The 20,322-nt window shown below is 62.6% G+C and overlaps 2 protein-coding genes across 2 annotated transcripts; both read left to right on the top strand.

Annotated features, from left to right (window-relative positions):
• Positions 1-8,348: 8,348 nt before the first annotated feature.
• On the top strand, positions 8,349-14,749 carry THUMPD3 (THUMP domain containing 3). Its single transcript, XM_054179882.1, has 9 exons — positions 8,349-8,588; positions 8,960-9,037; positions 9,507-10,007; positions 11,016-11,146; positions 11,473-11,542; positions 12,718-12,833; positions 12,997-13,107; positions 13,722-13,845; positions 14,467-14,749. Exons 1-9 carry the CDS (start codon positions 8,364-8,366, stop codon positions 14,596-14,598), a joined length of 1,488 nt encoding a protein of 495 aa, XP_054035857.1. The 5' UTR covers positions 8,349-8,363; the 3' UTR covers positions 14,599-14,749.
• Positions 14,750-15,585: 836 nt separating this feature from the next.
• On the top strand, positions 15,586-17,664 carry VHL (von Hippel-Lindau tumor suppressor). The gene is made up of 3 exons (XM_054179874.1): positions 15,586-15,791; positions 15,956-16,066; positions 17,087-17,664. Exons 1-3 carry the CDS (start codon positions 15,611-15,613, stop codon positions 17,278-17,280), a joined length of 486 nt encoding a protein of 161 aa, XP_054035849.1. The 5' UTR covers positions 15,586-15,610; the 3' UTR covers positions 17,281-17,664.
• Positions 17,665-20,322: the final 2,658 nt, after the last annotated feature.

Here is a 20,322-nt window from a genome sequence, read left to right as displayed (position 1 = left end):
AGGGCAGCAGGGCAGGAGGGCAGCAGGGCAGCAGGGCAGGAGGCAGCAGGGCAGGAGGGCAGCAGGGCAGCAGGGCAGCAGGGCAGCAGGCAGGAGGCAGCAGGGCAGCAGGGCAGGAGGCAGGAGGCAGCAGGGCAGCAGGGCAGGAGGCAGGAGGCAGCAGGGCAGGAGGGCAGCAGGGCAGCAGGGCAGCAGGGCAGCAGGGCAGCAGGGCAGCAGGGCAGGAGGGCAGCAGGGCAGCAGGGCAGGAGGCAGTAGGGCAGGAGGGCAGGAGGGCAGCAGGGCAGGAGGCAGGAGGCAGCAGGGCAGCAGGGCAGGAGGCAGGAGGCAGCAGGGCAGGAGGGCAGCAGGGCAGCAGGGCAGCAGGGCAGCAGGGCAGCAGGGCAGGAGGGCAGCAGGGCAGCAGGGCAGGAGGCAGTAGGGCAGGAGGGCAGGAGGGCAGCAGGGCAGGAGGCAGTAGGGCAGCAGGGCAGCAGGCCAGGAGGGCAGCAGGGCAGGAGGGCAGGAGGCAGTAGGGCAGGAGCGCAGCAGGCCAGGAGGGCAGCAGGGCAGGAGGGCAGCAGGGCAGGAGGCAGTAGGGCAGCAGGGCAGCAGGCCAGGAGGGCAGCAGGGCAGGAGGGCAGCAGGGCAGCAGGGCAGGAGGCAGTAGGGCAGGAGCGCAGCAGGCCAGGAGGGCAGCAGGGCAGGAGGGCAGCAGGGCAGGAGGCAGCAGGGCAGCAGGGCAGGAGGCAGCAGGGCAGCAGGGCAGCAGGGCAGGAGGGCAGCAGGGCAGCAGGGCAGGAGGGCAGCAGGGCAGCAGGGCAGCAGGGCAGCAGGGCAGCAGGGCAGGAGGGCAGCAGGGCAGGAGGCAGCAGGGCAGGAGGCAGCAGGGCAGCAGGGCAGCAGGGCAGGAGGGCAGCAGGGCAGGAGGCAGGAGGCAGCAGGGCAGCAGGGCAGGAGGCAGCAGGGCAGGAGGGCAGCAGGGCAGCAGGGCAGGAGGCAGCAGGGCAGCAGGGCAGCAGGGCAGGAGGGCAGGAGGGCAGGAGGCAGGAGGCAGCAGGGCAGCAGGGCAGGAGGCAGCAGGGCAGCAGGGCAGCAGGGCAGGAGGGCAGCAGGGCAGGAGGCAGGAGGCAGCAGGGCAGCAGGGCAGGAGGCAGCAGGGCAGGAGGGCAGGAGGGCAGCAGGGCAGCAGGGCAGCAGGGCAGGAGGAAGCAGGGCAGCAGGGCAGGAGGGCAGCAGGGCAGCAGGGCAGGAGGGCAGCAGGGCAGGAGGGCAGGAGGGCAGCAGGGCAGGAGGGCAGGAGGGCAGCAGGGCAGGAGGCAGCAGGGCAGCAGGGCAGCAGGGCAGGAGGCAGCAGGGCAGCAGGGCAGGAGGCAGGAGGCAGCAGGGCAGCAGGGCAGGAGGCAGCAGGGCAGGAGGGCAGCAGGGCAGCAGGGCAGGAGGGCAGCAGGGCAGCAGGGCAGCAGGGCAGCAGGGCAGCAGGGCAGGAGGCAGCAGGGCAGCAGGGCAGCAGGGCAGGAGGGCAGCAGGGCAGGAGGCAGCAGGGCAGGAGGCAGCAGGGCAGGAGGGCAGCAGGGCAGCAGGGCAGCAGGGCAGCAGGGCAGCAGGGCAGGAGGCAGCAGGGCAGCAGGGCAGCAGGGCAGCAGGGCAGGAGGGCAGCAGGGCAGGAGGCAGCAGGGCAGCAGGGCAGCAGGGCAGGAGGGCAGCAGGGCAGCAGGGCAGGAGGGCAGCAGGGCAGCAGGGCAGCAGGGCAGGAGGGCAGCAGGGCAGCAGGGCAGCAGGGCAGGAGGGCAGCAGGGCAGCAGGGCAGCAGGGCAGCAGGGCAGGAGGTAGCAGGGCAGGAGGCAGGAGGCAGCAGGGCAGCAGGGCAGCAGGGCAGCAGGGCAGCAGGGCAGCAGGGCAGGAGGCAGCAGGGCAGCAGGGCAGGAGGCAGGAGGCAGGGGCAGAGCAGAATCTCCTGAACCCACCAAGAAGGAAAGAAATTCAACCCAGCTCAGCAGAACTCAAAGTCATTGAGTGGAATAAAGAGAGCAGAAGGAAAGCCAAAAGTGGGTGCTAAAAGGAGGCTGAATTTCACACTTCCTGGCTGCAGCCTCCCTGCTGAGTAACTGCCAGGGTCCCCAGCCTGCCACAGGCTCCTGCAGCGCTGCTCACAGGGACAGGGCCTCAGAGCCTGCAGTGAGCACCCAGGCTGGGCTCACCCTGCAGGGAGGCTTCTGCCCATGCAAGAGCCTTTGCTGGGGTGGTGCAGGCAGCTGCAGCAGCAGATGCCCTGGCCTCTGCAAGTGCTGTCTGCATGGCCCTGTTTGCTCACACACCCTGCACAGGCTGTGCTGGCACCCAAAACAAGTGTGGGGTTGTGAGCAGCCACCCCTTCCCCTCCCCCCTCCCCAGGGCCACAGACAGAAGCTCCCCGAGCCACACCATGGTTTGTGCCTCCAGAGCAGCTGGAAATGAGTTCAGGGATTATTTGGTTTCCAGTCTTGGAAGCTTGTGCTGGCTCTGCAGGAGCTGTGGCACTGCTGCTGCTCTGCATGGCACAGCACAGGCAGGGCCACGGAGTGGCTTCCCCAGCAGGAGCTCCTCAGCCATGCAAGCTCCTGCTGCACACAGGCCACTGAGGCAGCAGCAAGGGCTGGATGCCATCAGACCTGCCTGGCTGCTCTGCAGGCACACCACAGGCTGGGCTGTCCCTCTGCAGCCAGAGCTTACCCACACAGCTCAAACCCTGAGAGCAGATCTGCACCCTGCCTCCCTCCTCTCTGTGCCTGCAGGACTCTCTTGACCCCCAGCAGAGCTGGCTGTCAGCAGGGCAGGAGGTGCTTGCAGGTCAGAAGGTTATCTGAGCAGATCCCTCACTTCCCCCTGACTCCTGCAGTGGCTGGGTGGCAGGGGCAGGCAGAGAGGAGGTGGAACCAGCACCAGAGGCAGGCAGCAAGTGTGACACTCGAAGGGGAAGTGGTAGAGCTGCTGCCCGAGTCCCCTGGCAGCAGCTCCTCCCTGCAGAGCTCACACAGAGCCTAAGGTGCACTCTTCACTCAGAGGGTTTCAGACTGGAAGAGCAAAGGTCTGATTGCACCTCCCACCGTGCAGCCCTCGGTGCAGGCAGGCACTCAGCAGGACTCAGAGCAGCAAGGAAGCACAGAGCAGCCCTGGGCAGCCAGCTCCTCCCTGCAGGCAGTGGCACAGCACAGCCCAGCAGCCACTGAAGGTGCCCCAGAGCTGTGCCAGCAGTGACTGCAGAGCTCTCAGCTGCTCAGAGCACTTCATCCTCTGGGCCAGGACAGCCTCAGATTCACAGAAGGCTTTGCCTTGGAAGGGAGCCCAAAGCTCATCCAGCTCCAGCCCCCTGCCATGGGCAGGGACCCCTCCCACCAGCCCAGGCTGCTCAGGGCCTCATCCAGCCCGGTCCTGAACACCTCCAGGCAGGAGGCAGCCACAGCCTCCCTGGGCAGCCTGTGCCAGTGTCTCACCACCCTCCCTGCCAAGGACTTCTTCCTCCTCTCCAGTCTAAGTCTGCCCTCTGCCAGCTCAAAGCCACTCAGGATACCCCAGAAGTGGCAATGAGGGCAACCCCCCTGAGCCAGGGGGCAGAAACTCGTGGTGCTAGGCCCCTGCATGGACTCTGTGCCCTGGTTTGCAGGGAGGCAGAGATCACCAACCTGGGGGTGCCAAGGGCTCCTCTGGGGGTGAGCAGATCCTCACCTACAGAAACTACCTCCCTGCCCCTCAGCCATTCCTGCTGCCTCCAGAGGACTGGCACAGCTCTGGAGGTGCACTGCAGCTCCCCTACAAACCAGACCAGAGCTGCAATGCACAAGTTCAGGCCTGAGCAGAAGCCATGGAGCTGTCTCTGTCCTAACCAAGTTCAAAGAGTTCTGCCTTGGCTTTGCTGCAGTTTGCCAAAGCCACAGAGCTGCAGAACCCATCAGCACCTCACCTCCCCTGGCTCTGGCCTGCAGGATGTCCCAGGGTCACTCAGGATCCCCACCACAGCAATGGGCCCAGGGACCTCTCCTGTCAGAGCACAAACTGGAGGAAGCTCTCCTCTCAGCCCCCTGCCCTGGGCTGTCCTCCACCAGCAGGCTCCAGCCCCTTTCCAGCCAGGCAGGCAGCGGAGCCCCAGCTCAGGGCTGGGGAGGAGCACTCTGTGCCAGTTTCTGACTCAGCAGTGGCCCAGAGTAGGTGTTGGTGCGAACAGGGAAAAGCACAGCTCCCACCACCTCTGTAATAGCTTCAGGCTGTGGAAGGCCATTTGACAGAGCAGCCTCTGGAGCCAGGAGCCAGCCCTGTGAGACTCCACCAGAGCCCAGACACGAAGCCACAGGCACCTGCTCTGCACTTCTGAACACAACCTCCCTGGGGGTGGTGCAGAGGAGCCCTCACAGACGGAGCTGGTAGTGCTGGGAAGCAGTCACCTTCCCCAGGTTCTTCTCAGTCCTTGTGCTTGCTGAGGACAGAGTCCAGAGCCAGCAGCCAGAGCAGCTCAGGTCCTTGCTTCATGGCAAGAGAGCAGGCAGGGACCTACAGCAGAGAGAGAGAGGAACTGATGGGAAGCAGAGTTCAAGGATTGCCACGGGCTGCTCAATCCATCTGAAATCCACTGGATCCCATTGGGAACTGCTGCTCCAGCCCCCTGCACGTCTGAAGCCTCCCCCTGCCTGGCAGGGGTCTGTCCCCACTCCCCACGCAGCAAGCCTGGGCCAGTGAAGTGCAGGTCCATCGCCAGCCCCCGGGATGCCCTCGGGGAAGCAGGAGGCTCCCTCCCTGCTGCCAGGGCTGGACCCCTCTGGCTGTGCTCTCCACCTGCTGCTCAGCCCTTCCCTGGCGGCGCTGAGTGGAGCAATCGGCATCCCGTGGCTCTTGCAGGGGCCTGGGGAGCTGAGCACAGGGAGCTGCCCCTGCTGGAAGGGGTTCAGACAGCACCTCCCTGGTACTGCAGGGCAGCCCACAGCCGTGCACAGCAGACGAATTAATTGCACAGCTCTGAGGTGAGCTCAGCCTAAGCAGCTCCTGCAGGCAGGGCAAGTGCAGGCAGAGCTCTGTGCCTCAGCGCTGCAGACTCAGTGCCACCCCTGCAGCCCCTGCAGCCCCTGCAGCCCCTGCAGCCCCCTTGGGCTGCTCTGCTCCAAGCTAAGCAAGGCCTCCGGATGCCTTCCGCTGCTTCCAGGCAGCTCTGGCTGCCGTGGAGCTCCCTGGGCACGCTGCTTGGTGCCAGGCAAGGCTCCAGCAGCAGAGCTTTCCCTCCCCAGCCTGGCAGAGGAGAAAGTTCACTGTCCCTGGGCAGAGGTGTGCCTGACCCGGCGCTCCATGGCTCGGCTGGCTGGGCACGGCAGGCACATCTCCACCACCCTGTGGGGTGAGCTCCTCACTCCTGTGCCACCTGCTCACCCAGCTGCCCATGCTGCCAGGGGCCCCTGCTGCTTGCTGTGCCAAGCCTGCTGGGGACAGGAAGGGCAGGCCAGACCCTGGCTAACAAAAGGCCTCCAGTGCTAGGGGCTTGCCACAGAGTTTCTCACCTTGAGCTGCTAACTGCCCGAGTTTGTCAGCGCTTCAGGCAGCGCCCAGCTCAGCCTGAGATCCAAACCACACTTCTTACAACAGCGATGCTTGAGCTCTGCCCCAGGGAGTCAGCCTGCTGCTGGGCACAGCCACAGCCCCCCCGAGCCAGGGGCTGAGGAACCTTCTGCTGTGCTCACCCCATGCCCCAGGGTAACTGCCCAGGGTTAGTGAGCTCAGGCCACAGCCAGCGCTGCCCAGTCCCTGCCAGCACCACGAGCCATTTGCTGCAGCCTGCTGCTCCCTCCGCTCTGCTGCCGAGCCCTGAGGAGCAGCAGTGTCCCCTGGCTGATGTGCTGCAGACCCAGCAGACCCAGCTCCCCTGGGCTGCAAAACCTTCCTGAGGAGAGGGCAGCAAAGCTCTGCAGAGCCTGACAGAAGTGCTGGCACAGCACCGTGTGGAGCTGCCTGCCCCACGCAGGCCTGGCCTGCAGCCTGGGGACAGAACTTGTCCTTGCACCCAGTCGGCCCTGGGGCTGCTCCGGATGCTCTCCCTGCTGCCATTCACCCCCTGGACAGAAGCTTTGGCTCTGCTTGCACAGAGCCCCTCAGGAGTCGGTAGGAGGAAGCCTGCAGGCGTGGCACTGCCTGGCCCAGGCAAACCACAGCCTCAGTGCACAGGGCCTGGCCGCCAGCAGCAGAGTGCCATGGGCACAGCTGGCACGGGCTCCAGGAGCAGAAGCACAGCAGCCTGAGTGCTGCTTCTCACCTGTCCAGCTGGGACCAGCTGGCAAAGGTCAGAGCTGCTGCAGCCAGGCCAGGCACACGCAGCGAGTTTCAGTGCCTGGCAGACAGCTTGGCCAGAAGGTGCTGCAGGTTGTGCTGCTGAGAGCAGCCCAGAGCGTGGCAAAGCTCTGCCAGGCTGTGGCTGCTGCTGTGGCACAGAGCTGAGCGAGACCTGGAGGTGAGCAGCAAGACACAGCCCACACCTGGCTGCTTGGGGCCGTGCTGCTGCAGGAGCTGCATGCCCGCAGCATGCCCGCAGCGTGCCCACGGCGCTCTGTGGGCAGGGAGCCTGGGGGCAGGCCGTGCAGCACTGCAGCAGCCACAGGACCACCCCAGCGTTATCCACACCTTGGAACCCACTGCAGCGGCACAGAGCACATCCTCTACCCTCCCACTGCTTCAGCAGCTGCCAGGGGCTTCCCCTGGCAGTGCCCACCCGTGGGCAGCTGTGGCTGTGCCCCGTGGCTGCCCCTGCTGCAGCTTGTTTTCAGATCTGCTCACAGGAGACATTTCACAGAGACTTTCTCCCCCAGTCTGTTCCTGACCCAAATTCCATGGCTCTGGTTCTCTATTTTCAGACTTGAATCACCAGTTAAAAATATCTGGGTGGCACAGAAGGCACAGCTCTGAGCCCTGCCCTCACACACACCTCTCCCAGGAGGCAGAGCCTGCTGCAGGAGGCAGAGCCTGCTGCAGGAGGCTGCCTGGCAGGAGCAGTGCTGCAGGCATCCTGCTCCAGCAAAATGGCGCAGCAGAGTCGCAGCATGCAGGGGAGGGAAAACAAACAGCTGCTGCCAGCAGGAGCTGCAGCTGCTGCAGGAGGAGCTGCTGCAGGAGGAGCTGCTGCAGGAGGAGCTGCTGCAGGGCAAGCCCTCTTTACAGTTATAAACCTGGGGAAAGGTGAAGGGAGGGCAGGGGGGTGCAGGAGGTCTCTGCAGCTGCACACAGCTCAGACCTCCTCACGCTGCCCTGGCCAGGAGGAGGTCCAGGGTGGGCTGCTCTCTGTGCCTCCTGAAGACAAACATTCAGCAGGGAGTTCTTCAGTTAAAAATCAGCTCTGGTGCTGGAAAGGGGCCAAGGACAATAGCCAGCAGGACAAGGAAATTCTGTACGCTTTGTAACAAGGAAAGAAGGAAGAGAAGGCTCAGGGCAGCCCTCAGAGCAGCCTTCCAGTACCTGAAGGAGCTGCAGGAGAGCTGGGGAGGGGCTTGTTACAAAGGCCTGGAGTGACAGGGCCGGGGGGGATGGCTTCAGAGTGAGTAAAGACAGAGTTAAACATTAGGAGGAACTTCCCCCAGGAGGGTGGTGAGGCCTGGCACAGGTTGCCCAGAGAAGCTGTGGAGCCTCCAAGCCTGGAGGTGTTCAGGGCCAGGCTGGATGAGGCTTTGAGCAGCCTGGGCTGGTGGGAGGGGTCCCTGCCCCTGGCAGGGGGCTCCCTCCAGCCCAAACTATGGTTCCAGGGCTGTGTAAGTGGGCAGCTAGGGCTTGCCCCCCTCAGCCAACAGCTGCAGCAGCCCCAGCGGTGCCACGTGGGTGCGGAGCCGGCACAGCACCAGCAGCCCAGCCGCAGCCTGCGCAGCCCGCAGCGACCCTCCCTACCCCGCAGCGTGCGGGGCACACGAGGGCAGCTCTCGGCCACCCCCACCCTGGGAGCGCGGAGGGCAGCCGGGGGCGTGCCTGGGGCTGCACCGTGCGCCGGTAGCACTCCGGAGGGGATCGGCACCGGGAGTTACGGCGCGCACGGATCACCCCTGCCGCCCCGCCGCGCTCCCCGCGCCCATCGTCTGCCCCCCCGCACAGACAGCGACCTGCGGCGCGGGGCCCGCCTGGCAGCGCCTTCCCCGGGCAGGCGGCGGCCGCCCCGTCGCTCCCCGCCGCGCTCCGCCACGGCCCGGCGCCGGGCGCCGCCTGCCGCCCGCGGCGAGCGGCGCAGCAGAGCGGCGGAGCGCAGCGCCGCTGGCCGCCAGGGGGCGCTGCTGCCCTGCGGCCGGAGCGCGGGAGCGGCGCCCGACCCGGAAGCGGAAGTGGCGGCGGCACGTGCGGGAAGGTCCGGCGCGGCCTGGCGGTCACCGTCCGCAGGCCTCCCTCAGTGGCCGGGCATGGCGGAAACGGCGGCGGCCGGCGGCGGCGGGCAGGGGCCGGCCCCGGCCCCGGCCCCGTGTGAGGAGGGCGCGGAGCTGGCCGCCGTCATCGGCGCCACCGTGCCCACAGGGTTCGAGCTGACGGCGGCCGAAGAGGTGCAGGAGAAGCTGGGCTCGGCCTCCAGGATCAGCAGGGACCGGGGCAAGATCTACTTCGAGGTCCCGGCCGGGAGCCTGCCGCAGGTCCGCACGGGTTGCGCGCTCCGTCCCCGGCCTCGCTGCCCAGCGCTGGCTCTGGCGGCAGGGACAGGGCCCGGGCCCGGCGCGATGCTGCCGGTGCAGGGGTGTTGGTTACGAAAAAGCCACCAAAAGCCCTGCCCCAGTTTCAAGAGCCGTTTCCAGGTCATGTTGTGTTTGCTGGGGTGGGTGAAGTCGGAGATGGGAAGCTTCAGCTTCCTGCTGGCTTTGCACGGCGAAGGGTAACCCCCATGTCAGCAGGGACTGGGAGGATGTGGTCTTGAGGCTGGCTGAAAGGTGACAAAGTGCCGACTGCAGTAAACAACCCCCCGGGCACGCAGCCACTAACGCGCCCCGGGGCTTCTCCTTTCTTCCAGGTGCACCGCCTGAGGTCAGTGGATAACTTATTTGTCGTTGTTCAGGAGTTCAAGGACTATCAATTCAAAGCAAGCAAGGTGAGTTACTCTCTTTTCCACAGTGGTGGGGTCTGGAGTGGGTTCTGTTTTAAGACAAGCTTCAGAAAGTGCCCTGCTTCATGAAGCAGTTTGGGAGTTTATTTGTGATGTGATCCCAGTCCTTTGCTGGCAGGGGAACTGGAAGTGCTCTTCCTTGGTTCAAGGTGTTGCATAGTCAACATCTAGGACAAGAGCTGATGCCATGCTGGTAGAGGCCACACTGAGCACAGGAAAGTGTCACTGCAGCCACTTAATTCAGTGTTGGCTCATTATTTAACAAGAGAAACGATGACATTCTCTGGGTCCTGTGACTTCAAGTGCAGCTCAGCTTAATCAGGGCAGAATCCACAGAGGAAGCTGCGAGCCTGGCTTGGGCATGTGTGGGGTTACCTGCCTGGGGAGCTGCTCTGGGGCAGACATCTGTAGAGGCACAGACTGGCTGCAGACATGACTCTTTTGGCTTTCACAGGAAGATGCCCTAAAGGATTTGGAAGACTTGGTTAAAAAGCTGCCTTGGAGCAACCCCTTGAAGGTTTGGGAGCTGAACAACAGCTTGAAAAAGAGAAAGAGCAGGCGCAAGAAGCTGAGCGCGCAGCGTGCCGCCAGCAGAGAGAAGCTGCAGGAGGAGGGGGAGCAGCAAGGCTCAGAGCCAAAGGGCACAAGCAGAGAGGAGGCCTCTGCCCAGAGCTCTGCCAGTGTGGAGCCCACCCATGACCGGGACACGGGGGAGCCACAAGCGGCAGAGGCCCAGAACGGGGAGGAGGAGCAGGAGGAGGATGCCGAGGAGGAGCTGCAGGAGGGCCCTGGGAGCGAGGCCAAGGCGGGCACGAGGGTGCTGAAGTTCCGAGTCACCTGCAACAGGGCAGGGGACAAGCACAGCTTCACCTCCAACGAGGCTGCCAGGGACTTCGGGGGAGCTGTGCAGGAGCACTTCCAGTGGAAGGCTGACATGACCAACTTCGATGTAGAGGTACAGCCCCCTGCCCGCGCCCTGCTCGCCCTCCTCTCCAGCACTTCCTAGCTCTGCTGCTCAGACGTCTCCAGAAGGCCTTCAGCAGCTGCCCCTGGGGCTGAGGCTGCCAGGGCTGAGTCACAGCCTCCTCAGCACCATTCACTCTGCTGGCACACTTGAGTGCACCCACAGATCCCACCGCTTGCTGGTGTTTTGGCTGCCCGTAATAATCACCTCCTTGTGGCCCAGTGGGGCACTTCTGCTCTTCCCCAGGGCCCTCTTTGCCCTGCAGACACTGTTGTCTTCTCCTCAGGCTCATTGGGTAACTTCATTACACACAGGGCAGCTGGGCTGGGTCTCCCTTAACCACAGCCAAGGCTCTGGTGCCGAGGGTCACCTCCTCCTGTAGCGTTTGGTGGTGGTCACATTTAGGTACCTGCAGCACCTTCAGCTGTAGTTGCACCTGATGCAACCTTCCTTTAACCCAGGGGTTTGTATGAGTGCAAGCTGACAGCAGGTGCCTCATCCACAAGCTGTAGGTGGATGGCTGAAGAGGGCAAAAAGGCTTAACAGGAGCTGCCCAGCGTGGGAAGAGCAGAGATTTGAAAGGACAGCCAAGGAGCTGCTCCACTTCTGAGGGGCAGGAAGAGTTTCCCTGCAGGCCTGTTAAGGGTTGGCTCACTGTCCTGGGCCTTCCCAGCTGCTACAGGGGAGGGGATCAGGGGTGGGATCTTTAGTGCTGCTCTGCAAATGCTTCACTGTGACTTGCAGGACTTGCCAGATTTCTCCCCCATACCAACCAAAAAGAGCCTTGTAAGAGCCAGGCTGCAGGTGTAGCACCTCTGAAGGCTTGTGTGAAAGGAAGTGCTCTGTGTGAATGGGGACAGCTGTGAGTGCTCCATCAAAACTGCCTGCCAGAACGCTCTGCCCGTTGCTCCTGGCTCTGAGCTGCCAGCTCCTCTCCAGGCTCAGTGTGGAGAGCTGCTGCTGCTGCTCCTGAAACTGAGTCCCAGGTTTTTTCTTTAGGTTCTTCTGAACATCCACAACAGTGAAGTAGTTGTGGGCATTGCCCTGACTGAGGAGAGCCTGCACAGGAGGAACATCACTCACTTCGGCCCCACCACCCTGCGCTCCACGCTGGCGTATGGCATGCTGAGGTCGGTGTGCTGCCGCAGCGGGGCTGTGCTCACGGAGCCAGCCTTTAGCCCCCCACTGCTTCCTCAGAAGCTGATGGTTAAGAAATGAGAAAGCAGCAGGTGGTGAAGCAGAGTGGCCTGTGATTACCCAGGGGGGTTGCTGTGTTAGCTGCTGTCCAGCCCGGAGGTCTCTGCTGCTGCCTAGGAAGTGCTAATGAGTGAGCATTAAAGGCAGTCACAGAGGGAGGGGTTGGTAGGGTCAGAGTGATTAAATTAGTTCAGTTTCCCTTCCTTGCAGAAATGCAGGCTTTCAGGCTCCTCTCACCACATCTTTCTCTGTTCCCCAGGCTCTGTGATCCTCAGCCAACAGACATCATCGTGGACCCCATGTGTGGCACTGGTGCAATCCCCATAGAGGTGATTCTTCCTTCCTTGTCTAGCTCAGTAAAACCTGATGCTCTCTGCAGCTGATTCATACAGGGAAGCTTTATTGGTGAGCATTGAGTCCCAGAAGTATCTCACCAGCTTCTGAGCAGGTGCAACTGCCATGACCAGGTTTTCCTTCCCAAAGCTGCAGCAGGAAGGGCTGTGCAGAGGGCCCTTGCCAGGCTGGACAGATGGGCAGAGTCCAGCATGATGTCAGTGAACACATCCAAGTGCCAGGTGCTGCACATTGGCCACAACCCCATGCAGTGCTACAGGCTGGGGTCAGAGTGGCTGGAGAGCAGCCAGGCAGAGAGGGACCTGGGGGTACTGATTGACAGCAGCTGAACATGAGCCAGCAGTGTGCCCAGGTGGCCAAGAAGGCCAATGGCATCCTGGCCTGCATCAGGAACAGTGTGGCCAGCAGGAGCAGGGAGGTCATTCTGCCCTGTGCTCAGCACTGCTCAGGCCACAGCTTGAGTCCTGTGTCCAGTTCTGGGCCCCTCAATTTAAGAAGGACATTGAGAGACTTGAAGGTGTCCAGAGAAGGGCAACGAGGCTGGGGAGGGGTCTGGAGCACAGCCCTGTGAGGAGAGGCTGAGGGAGCTGGGGTTGCTTAGCCTGGAGAAGAGGAGGCTCAGGGGAGACCTTCTTGCTCTCTGCAACTCCCTGAAGGGAGGTTGTAGCCAGGTGGGGGTTGGTCTCTTCTCCCAGGCACCCAGCACCAGAACAAGAGGACACAGTCTCAAGCTGCACCTAGCATCCACCAGGGCTGGATGTTAGGAAGACATTCTTCCCAGAAAGAGGAATTGGCCAGGGGGATGTGCTGCCCAGGAGGTGGTGGAGTCACCATCCCTGGAGGTGTTCAAAAAGGGATTGGATGTGGCACTTGGAGCCATGGTTGAGTTAGTCCTGAGGTCTTGGGTGACAGCTTGGACTTGATGATCTCTGAGGTTCTTTTCCAACCTTATTGATTCTATGATTCTAAGAGACCAAACCCCAAGGCCTTCGTTCAGATGCATCATGCCCCTGACGGGTACCTGTTGGGGAACTCTGCTGCCCCTGCAGGGTGCTGTGTTGCACTCTCTCACCCTGGGTGGCTCTGGGGTTTTGTTACAAGTGAAGCAGAGTTGGTGCTGATGCTGCTGATTCTCAACGCTTGCCCCCAGGGAGCCACGGAGTGGCCGAGCTGCTACCATATCGCTGGAGACAACAGCCCACAGGCCGTGAAGAGAGCAGCAAACAACATCTGCTCTTTGCTGAGGAAGCAGGAGAGTAAGGAAAGGTGAGAGGAGCAGCAGGGAGCTGTGTTCCCTGCGGTGTTGTGATGAGCTCCATTGTGCCCTGGGCCATTTCTGTCCCTTGTTCCTTTGCTCACCCAAGAGACCTCCTCACTTCAAACCTTCTGATGCCACACCGTGTCTGAGGCAAAGGTTTTGTGCTTGCAGCAGCACCGCCCCAGGCATAGCCCTGGACATCATCCAGTGGGACATCTGCAACCTGCCGCTGCGCACTGGCTGCGTGGACATCGTTGTCTCGGACATGCCCTTCGGGAAGAGGTGAGGGCTGGCTGGGGAGGCCTCTGCCTGGGGCTGGGGTCCCCCTGCTCACTTCCTGGGGCCTGCTGGAGAAGCAGTGCTCTGCTCAGAGCACAGGCAGCTGCTGGTAGCGCGCTGGTCCCCGGCGAGCTCGCCCGTGTCTGGAGCAGCTGCGGCGAGCCAGCTCGGGGCCCTGGCGAGCCGGCTCGGGGCCGCGGCGAGCTGGCTCGGGGCCGCGGCGAGCCGGCTCAGGGCCGCGGCGAGGTGGCTCGGGGCCGCGGCGAGCCGGCTCGGGGCCCTGGCGAGCCGGCTCGGGGCCGCGGCGAGCCGGCTCAGGGCCGCGGCGAGGTGGCTCGGGGCCGCGGCGAGCCGGCTCAGGGCCGCGGCGAGGTGGCTCGGGGCCGCGGTGAGCTGGCTCGGGGCCGCGGCGAGCCGGCTCGGGGCCCTGGCGAGCCGGCTCGGGGCCGCGGCGAGCCGGCTCAGGGCCGCGGCGAGGTGGCTCGGGGCCGCGGCGAGCCGGCTCAGGGCCGCGGCGAGCCGGCTCGGGGCCGCGGTGAGCTGGCTCGGGGCCGCGGCGAGCCGGCTCGGGGCCGTGGCGAGCCGGCTCGCGGCACTCACAGGGATGGATCTTGCAGGATAGGGTCGAAGAAGAAGAACTGGGACCTGTACCCAGCCTGCCTGCTGGAGATGGGCCGGATCTGCACGCCAGGGACTGGCAGGGCTGTGCTGCTGACACAGGACAAGAAGTGCTTCGCCAAGGTGTGTCCTGGGGGGCAGCAGACCCCCTGCACATACACTCAGGGAAGTGTTGTGAGCTGACTTCTGTGCAGAGGATGGAAGGTGTTCGAGGTCAGGTTGGCTGGGGCCCTAAGCATAACCGACCTAGTTGAAGATACAGGGAGACATTCTGGCAGCCTTCCAGTACCTGAAGGGGCTACAGGAGAGCCTTTTGACAAGGGCTGGGAGTGTCAGGACGAGGGGCAATGGCTTTGAGCTGGGAGAGGGGAGACTGAGACGGGAGAGGAGGAAGAAGTTCTTTAGAGTGAGGATGGGGAGTCACTGGAACAGGTTGCCCAGGGAGGTTGTGGCTGCCTCCTCCCTGGAGGTGTTGAAGGCCAGGCTGAATGAGGCTTTGAGCAAGCTGGGCTGGTGGGAGGTGTCCCTGCTAGGGGACAGGGCAGGGGGTTGGGACTGGATGAGCTTTGAGGTGCCTTCCAGCCCAAATGATCTCTTTGTAGAGCAGTCAGCAGTAACATTCAAACAGCTTTGTACCTGAAGAGTCATTTGATGGTGCCATCAGGCGTGGGGTTAGAATAACCGAGCTCTTTCCAAAGCACACTGTCCCTCTGGGGAGGCCCCAGCACTGTCTGTGCTCTGCAGGCCTTGTCGCGGCTGGGCCACATCTGGCGCAAGGGGCAGACGGTGTGGGTGAACGTCGGGGGGCTGCACGCCGCTGTCTACCTGCTGAGGCGCACCTGGGAGCGCGCCGAGGAGAGGAGAGCCTTCTGGTGACCTGCCTGGGGCCCAGGGACCGCCCCAGGGACCGCCCCAGGGACAGCCCCAGAGCCTGCGGAGCAGCCCGGAGCTGAGCGAGCAGAGCTCCTGAGCAAAGCAACCAAACCACCTGTCTGGAGGCTGTGTAACAAATACTAACCTGGGGACCAAGCTGAGAGCTGCCACTTGTGCTGTGTGTTCTGAAACCTTGTTGTGTACATCACCTCTTTCCTCCCTGCCACCCAAACTGAAGGTCAGTAGAATTAGTAATGGTTTCCTTCACCCGAGTCTGCCATGTCTTGTTCAGTGTTTGTTTCTTCTGCTAACGGTAGGAGAGGCTGAGGCAGCTCTGGGGGTGACAGCTGATTTCCTTCCCAAGCTGGAGCAGTCTCCCTTGTGTCTTCACGCCACTAACAGGGCTGTCAGTCTGGAGGCTTTACAGATGTTGCTGTGGGTGGCCTCTGCAAACTGCAGTCAGCTACTTCTATGGCCTTGCCCCCTGTAAGCGACTAACGAACCAGCCCGCGTTGTGGCAAGCAAAATGCCTGCTGGTAGCTGGGGTGCTGGTGCTGCCGGCGTCCCTGCTGCTGCCCAGCGAAGGTCTGAGCCACACCTGCGTGGGGCAGCGCTGACACAGCCCTAGCAAAGCGCAGCCCCTGAGCAGCTGCGGCGCGTCCCGGGCGAGGGGCGGGCAGGGCGGCTGGCTGCACGGCGGCGGCGCCGTGCCCACGGAAAGGGGCACCCTGCAGCCGCCCTTGCGGACGGCTTGAGCTCTCTAGCGGTGGGGTCTCGGGCCTCCTGCGCTGCTCCTCGGGGGCTGCCCTCCCGCGCTGCTGCTGCGTGCCGCCGGTGGACGAGCGGGCATTAAACGCCGGGACGCGCTGCACCGGAGCCGAGTCCGAGTCGTGTCTCCGCCCCGCCGCAGAGCCTGCCGGGGCCGCGCGGCCCGGGGGGGGCTCGGGCGCACGCGCCGGCGGCGGCGGGGCGGGGCCCGGGCGCGGCGCGTGCGCGCGGCGGGCGCGGGGCCGAGATGGCGCCGGCGGAGCGCGGCCCCGGGCTGCGCTCCCCCAGCAGCGCGGAGCTCTCCGAGGTCATCTTCAACAACCGCAGCCCGCGCTCCGTGCTGCCGCTCTGGGTGGATTTCGAGGGCAAGCTGCGCTCCTACCCCGTGCTGCAGCCGCGCACCGGCCGCCTCATGCGCAGCTACCGGGGTGCGTGGGGGCCGGGCGGCCGAGGAAGGGGCCAGCTGCGAGGAGCAGGGCGCCGCAGCGCTGTCCTCTCCCCGGGGGCTTCCTTGCGGGGCCGCGGCCTCTGGCCGGGGGTGGGTGGTTAGAAGGAGGGGTAACGGCTCTGCTTCCGCCGTCTGCTGCCCCAGGTCACCTCTGGCTGTTCCGGGACGCGTGGACAAACGATGGGCTCCTGGTGAACCGGCAGGAGCTGCTGGTGGTGGCTCCGGACGTGCGCACGGCAGACATCACCCTGCCAGGTAAGGGCGCGGGCAGCGAGGCCCGGGGCGGCTGCGGGGCCCGGGGCGGCAGCGGGGCCCGGGGCGGCAGCGGGGCCCGGGGGAGCTGGGTCTGAGGAGAACTTTCCGGTGCCCGAGTCCCAGCCCTGAGCAGGGCACCGCCCAACCATCTCCTCAGCCCCACATCTACACAGCTGTGACACCGCACTAGGGACGGGGACTCCACCACTGCCCTGGGCAGCCTGGCTGCGACTGGACAACCCTTCTGGGGAAGAAATTGTTCCTCTTGTCCAACCTGAACCTCCCCTGGGGCAGCTTGAGGCCATTTCGTCTTGTTCTGTCTCTTGTTCCTTGGGAGAAGAGCTCCCCAGGCTCCTTTCAGGGAGCTGTAGATAGTCAGAAGGTCTCTCAGCTGCACCAGGCTGAACACCCCCAGTTCCCTCAGCTGCTCCTCTCCAGGCCCTTCTGCTTTGTTGTCCCCTGGAGCTGCTCCAGCCCCTTAATGCTCTTCTTGTACTGAGGGCCCCAGAGCTGAACGCAGTACTCAAGGTGTGGCCTCCCCAGTGCCCAGTCCAGGGGCACCATCCTTGCCCTGCTCCTGCTGGCTACACCGTTGCTGATCCAGCCCAGGCTGCTGGTGGCTTTCTTGGCCCCCTGGGCACACCCTGGCTCATCTTCAGCTGACCAACACCTGCAGTTCCTTTTCCACTGGGCAGCTTTCCAGCCATTGTTCCCAAGCCTGTAGCCTTGTTTGGGGCTGTGATGCGCTTGGATTTGAGTGTGAGGGTCTAGGAGAGGCCTGGGACCCAATGAAACCTGCCTCTCAGACAGGAAGAGGTGGTGAGGGTTCCTGGGCACAGCTCTGAACAGACAGCCCTGCCATGCAGAGACCTCTGATGGGTTTCAGGGGGTGCCTCACACGTCACATGAGCTCTGGTGTTTGTAGTGAGCTGTGAGGGCGGCTGGAGGAGTGGTGGCTGGCCTGGGGCAGCACTGACCAGCCCCTGTGACCAGCCGGTGCCTGTGGTTGTTCCCCCCCAGTGTTCACCCTGAAGCAGAGATGTCTCCAGGTGGTTCGCAGCCTGGTCAAGCCCGTGGACTACAGGAAGCTGGACATTGTTTGGTCACTGTATGAGGAGCTGGAGGATCATCCTGACGTTGGGAAGGACCTCCAGAGGCTTTCCCTGGAGAGAAGCGAGACGCTGAAGAACGGAGCTGTGGAGCAGGGTCGGTGACCCCAGGCTGCAGAGCAAAGCTTGGATTGAGCAGGGATGGTGCCCACCAAACGTGCCCAGAGCTGCTGCCTGTGTTGTAAGTCCTGCAGCGCAGACTCAGGCTGTGGGGAGCTCGCTGCCCTGGTAGGGCAGATCCAAAGGACTCAGCAGCCTGGAGAAGTGCTCCAGGTCCCTGCTGCTCCCCTGCTGCTCCCCCTCACCGTGGCTCCAGAGGCCTGGCGTGGGCCAGGCTCAGAGTTTTATTTGGGCCATCCCTGAACACTTGCTGGGGCCATGTCATCAGGCCATCTCTTGGGAGAGCACACACACAGATCAGTTTGCTTTGTGCTGGAGGGGATTCCTTTGCTCCAGGTGCAGTCAGAGGCCAGCAGCAGCTTGGGCTGAGCGCTGCACCTCGGACAGAATCTCCTCTCGGGCAGCCCCGCTGTGAGTCACAGAGCATGGGGTGGGGGACTGTGAGGGTTTGCACTGCCACCTTCTGAGGACCTGACCTGAGGTGCTGTCTTAGTGGGAAGGTGATGTGTAGCTTCCTGGGGGTGGTTTCTGTCTCTTGCTTTGCATTTATAAACCTGTGTCATACCCAGGCTGAGGCTGGCACAGATCATGCTCTGAATGCCTTATTTGCTCTTCACAATTGAATTCTGGCCTAGCTGATGCCAAGGTGTTCCAGCCTCATCAGCCATGTAGACTGGACCCTAGTTTTGGGATCCCTTCCTTCTCAGCAGCTCTTCTACAGCATTCCAGGGAGGTGCCTGCTCCAAGTCCTTTCTCCTCACAGTGGCTCATGTTGTAGCTGGAAGCCTTCTGGGGGAGCATGGACCAGCAGCTGCTGGTGTCTCCTAAGGGCAGAGCAGGCTGCATCAGCTCCTGCAGGCCTGTTGCAGGATCCAGCTCACAGACAGAGCCCTGCTTTGTTCAGGTAGGGAAGCAGGGAAAGCATTCCCTTGCCCATCTTGTGTTCCCTGGTGGATCTGTGTGCCTGCGCAGGCCGCATCCAGCAGGCATGTGCTTGTCCACCCAGCACCAGGTGCAGTGCTGCAGCAGCTGGCAGGGGAGGGGGGCAGCTGGTGTCTGTGGCATAGCTTGGCAGCTACACACCCTAGTGAACAGCTGTGAAGAGGAAGGGATTCTGTGGGCATGAATCCCCCCTCCTGTAACTTCCCTGGCTTACCTAAGTGTATGAAGTGACCTTTGTCAGGAAAGGGTGAGTCCCTGCTGGCTTTCTCACCCTGCTGCTGTCCAGTCACTGCCTGCGTGCTCATCCTGCTGAAGGTGCTTGCAGCTGGTCGGTGCCACACTCTGGGTGGGGTGTTGCAGCTGTGCAGGCCCTGGGGCTGCAGGCCTGCATCCTGACCATCAGCAGGCTTACCACAGCTTTAGGCAGTGTCTGCTTGAATGGAGCTGTGCTGCAGTTTCAGCTTTTGCCCTCTTGCCCCAAACCCCACATTAAAACCTCCTCATGATGTCCTCACTCACCTGGGTATCCTCTCTTTCCTTAATTTCCAGTTACACCACAGAATTCCAGGCCTCTGAAATCCACAGCTCAGAGCAGCTCCTGAGGGTTAGCTGTGAGGGTTGTGTCCATTTGATGAGGTCCAGACAATGCCTAAGGGTCATTCTCTGCTCAGCTTTCTGACACTGGCTCAGGGGTGGTCTGTGACCCAAAGATCCATCAGTCCCCAAAAAGCTTGCCTGAAGAGGGGACACCCAGAGCAGGCAGCCTGGGATCTTTCCTCAGGGACTGATTTAAACTGCACAGAAGTGCAGAAGCAGAAGAGTGGCCTTCAGCTGTGTGCTGTCACCTGCAGTCACAGCCTTCTGCCAGCAGTTTGTGGTTTAAAAGTGAAGCTCATTTAGTTCTCTGGGAGTTGCTGCATTTACTCCTAGAACCCTGAGAGGAAGGTGTTTGCCTGAATCCTTCAGTTGCCTGACTCCTAGGACAGGAACTTTCCAAGCCCTGCTCCAGTTCTTGGCATTTCCATTGCCAGCTGCTCTCCATCCCCTCCTGGGGTGGCCAGTGCTTCTCTGCCAGGGCCTTTGGGGTTCCACAGCCAGTTTGGCACTGTGGTGTCTGATTGCCAGCACCAAAGTGCAGGTTTTGGATCTGGCCTCATGTCATGCTGCCCACAGCTGCTGGCCTGCCTGAGCACAGCCCTGAAGGCTGGGAAGTGCTCTGCTTTAGAGCAGGCATTGCCTCTTGCTCCCTGTGCAGGGGCAATCCCTGCTTGAAATCTTCCCCTTTCCTAGAGGAGGTAACAAAGGAAACTCTGCCTCCCTTCTGCAGCTGAAATGGAGTTTCCCCAACATTGTGCAAGCAGCCTGGGAGAGGAAGGGACTCAACACAGAGCCTGTTTGTGCAGCTGCCTCCCCAGTTCCACCCACAGCTCTTCCCTTGCAGTGGGGATGTCTTCTCTTGTGACATGAGCTCTGTAACTACTTAGCTAATTTTAGCACTCCCACACCATCCAAGTGTTGACTTTCCTGTTGACACATCATAAAATACCGTTTTCTTTCCATGCACTGGGTTCAAACCAGCAACTTCCTCTTTAAGACAGGGAGGAGCTCTTTGAAACATCTCTGACCAACAGCTGCCAAGATTTGCTGTTTACAGACTGCTGGCCACACCTGGTCAGGTGTGAGCCTCTTGCCACAGTCTGGCACCACTGCTGCGGCCTCGCTGCCCGCCGGCCTCGCTGCCTCATCCTGAGCAGCATGGCAGTGGCTGTGGGCACATCAAATGGCTCCTTCATGCAGCTGGGCTGGTTGTGGGAAGCAGTGAAGGCCCCAGCCTGGAGTGGTTCAGGGACAACATCAGGCCAGCTGTGGATCTTGCTGGTTTTCCTGGCAGAGGCCCTGTGTGAGTGCATATTGCAACAGCTCATCCTGGGGCTGATGTCATCTGGGTTGCAGTCTTCAGCCAAACCCTTGCCTTGGTGTTTCTTGCAAGTAGAAGGCACTGGAAGGAAGCAGCTGCCACAAAGGCTGTTCCCTTAGAGCTGTTGAAGCAGGTGCAGAGATCCTGTGCTAGAAACTTGGGGTCAC

This window comes from Dryobates pubescens, chromosome 1 (genome assembly GCF_014839835.1).
Source record: "Dryobates pubescens isolate bDryPub1 chromosome 1, bDryPub1.pri, whole genome shotgun sequence".
Taxonomy (NCBI): Eukaryota; Metazoa; Chordata; class Aves; order Piciformes; family Picidae; genus Dryobates; species Dryobates pubescens.
This window is presented reverse-complemented; position numbering and strand designations above follow the sequence as displayed.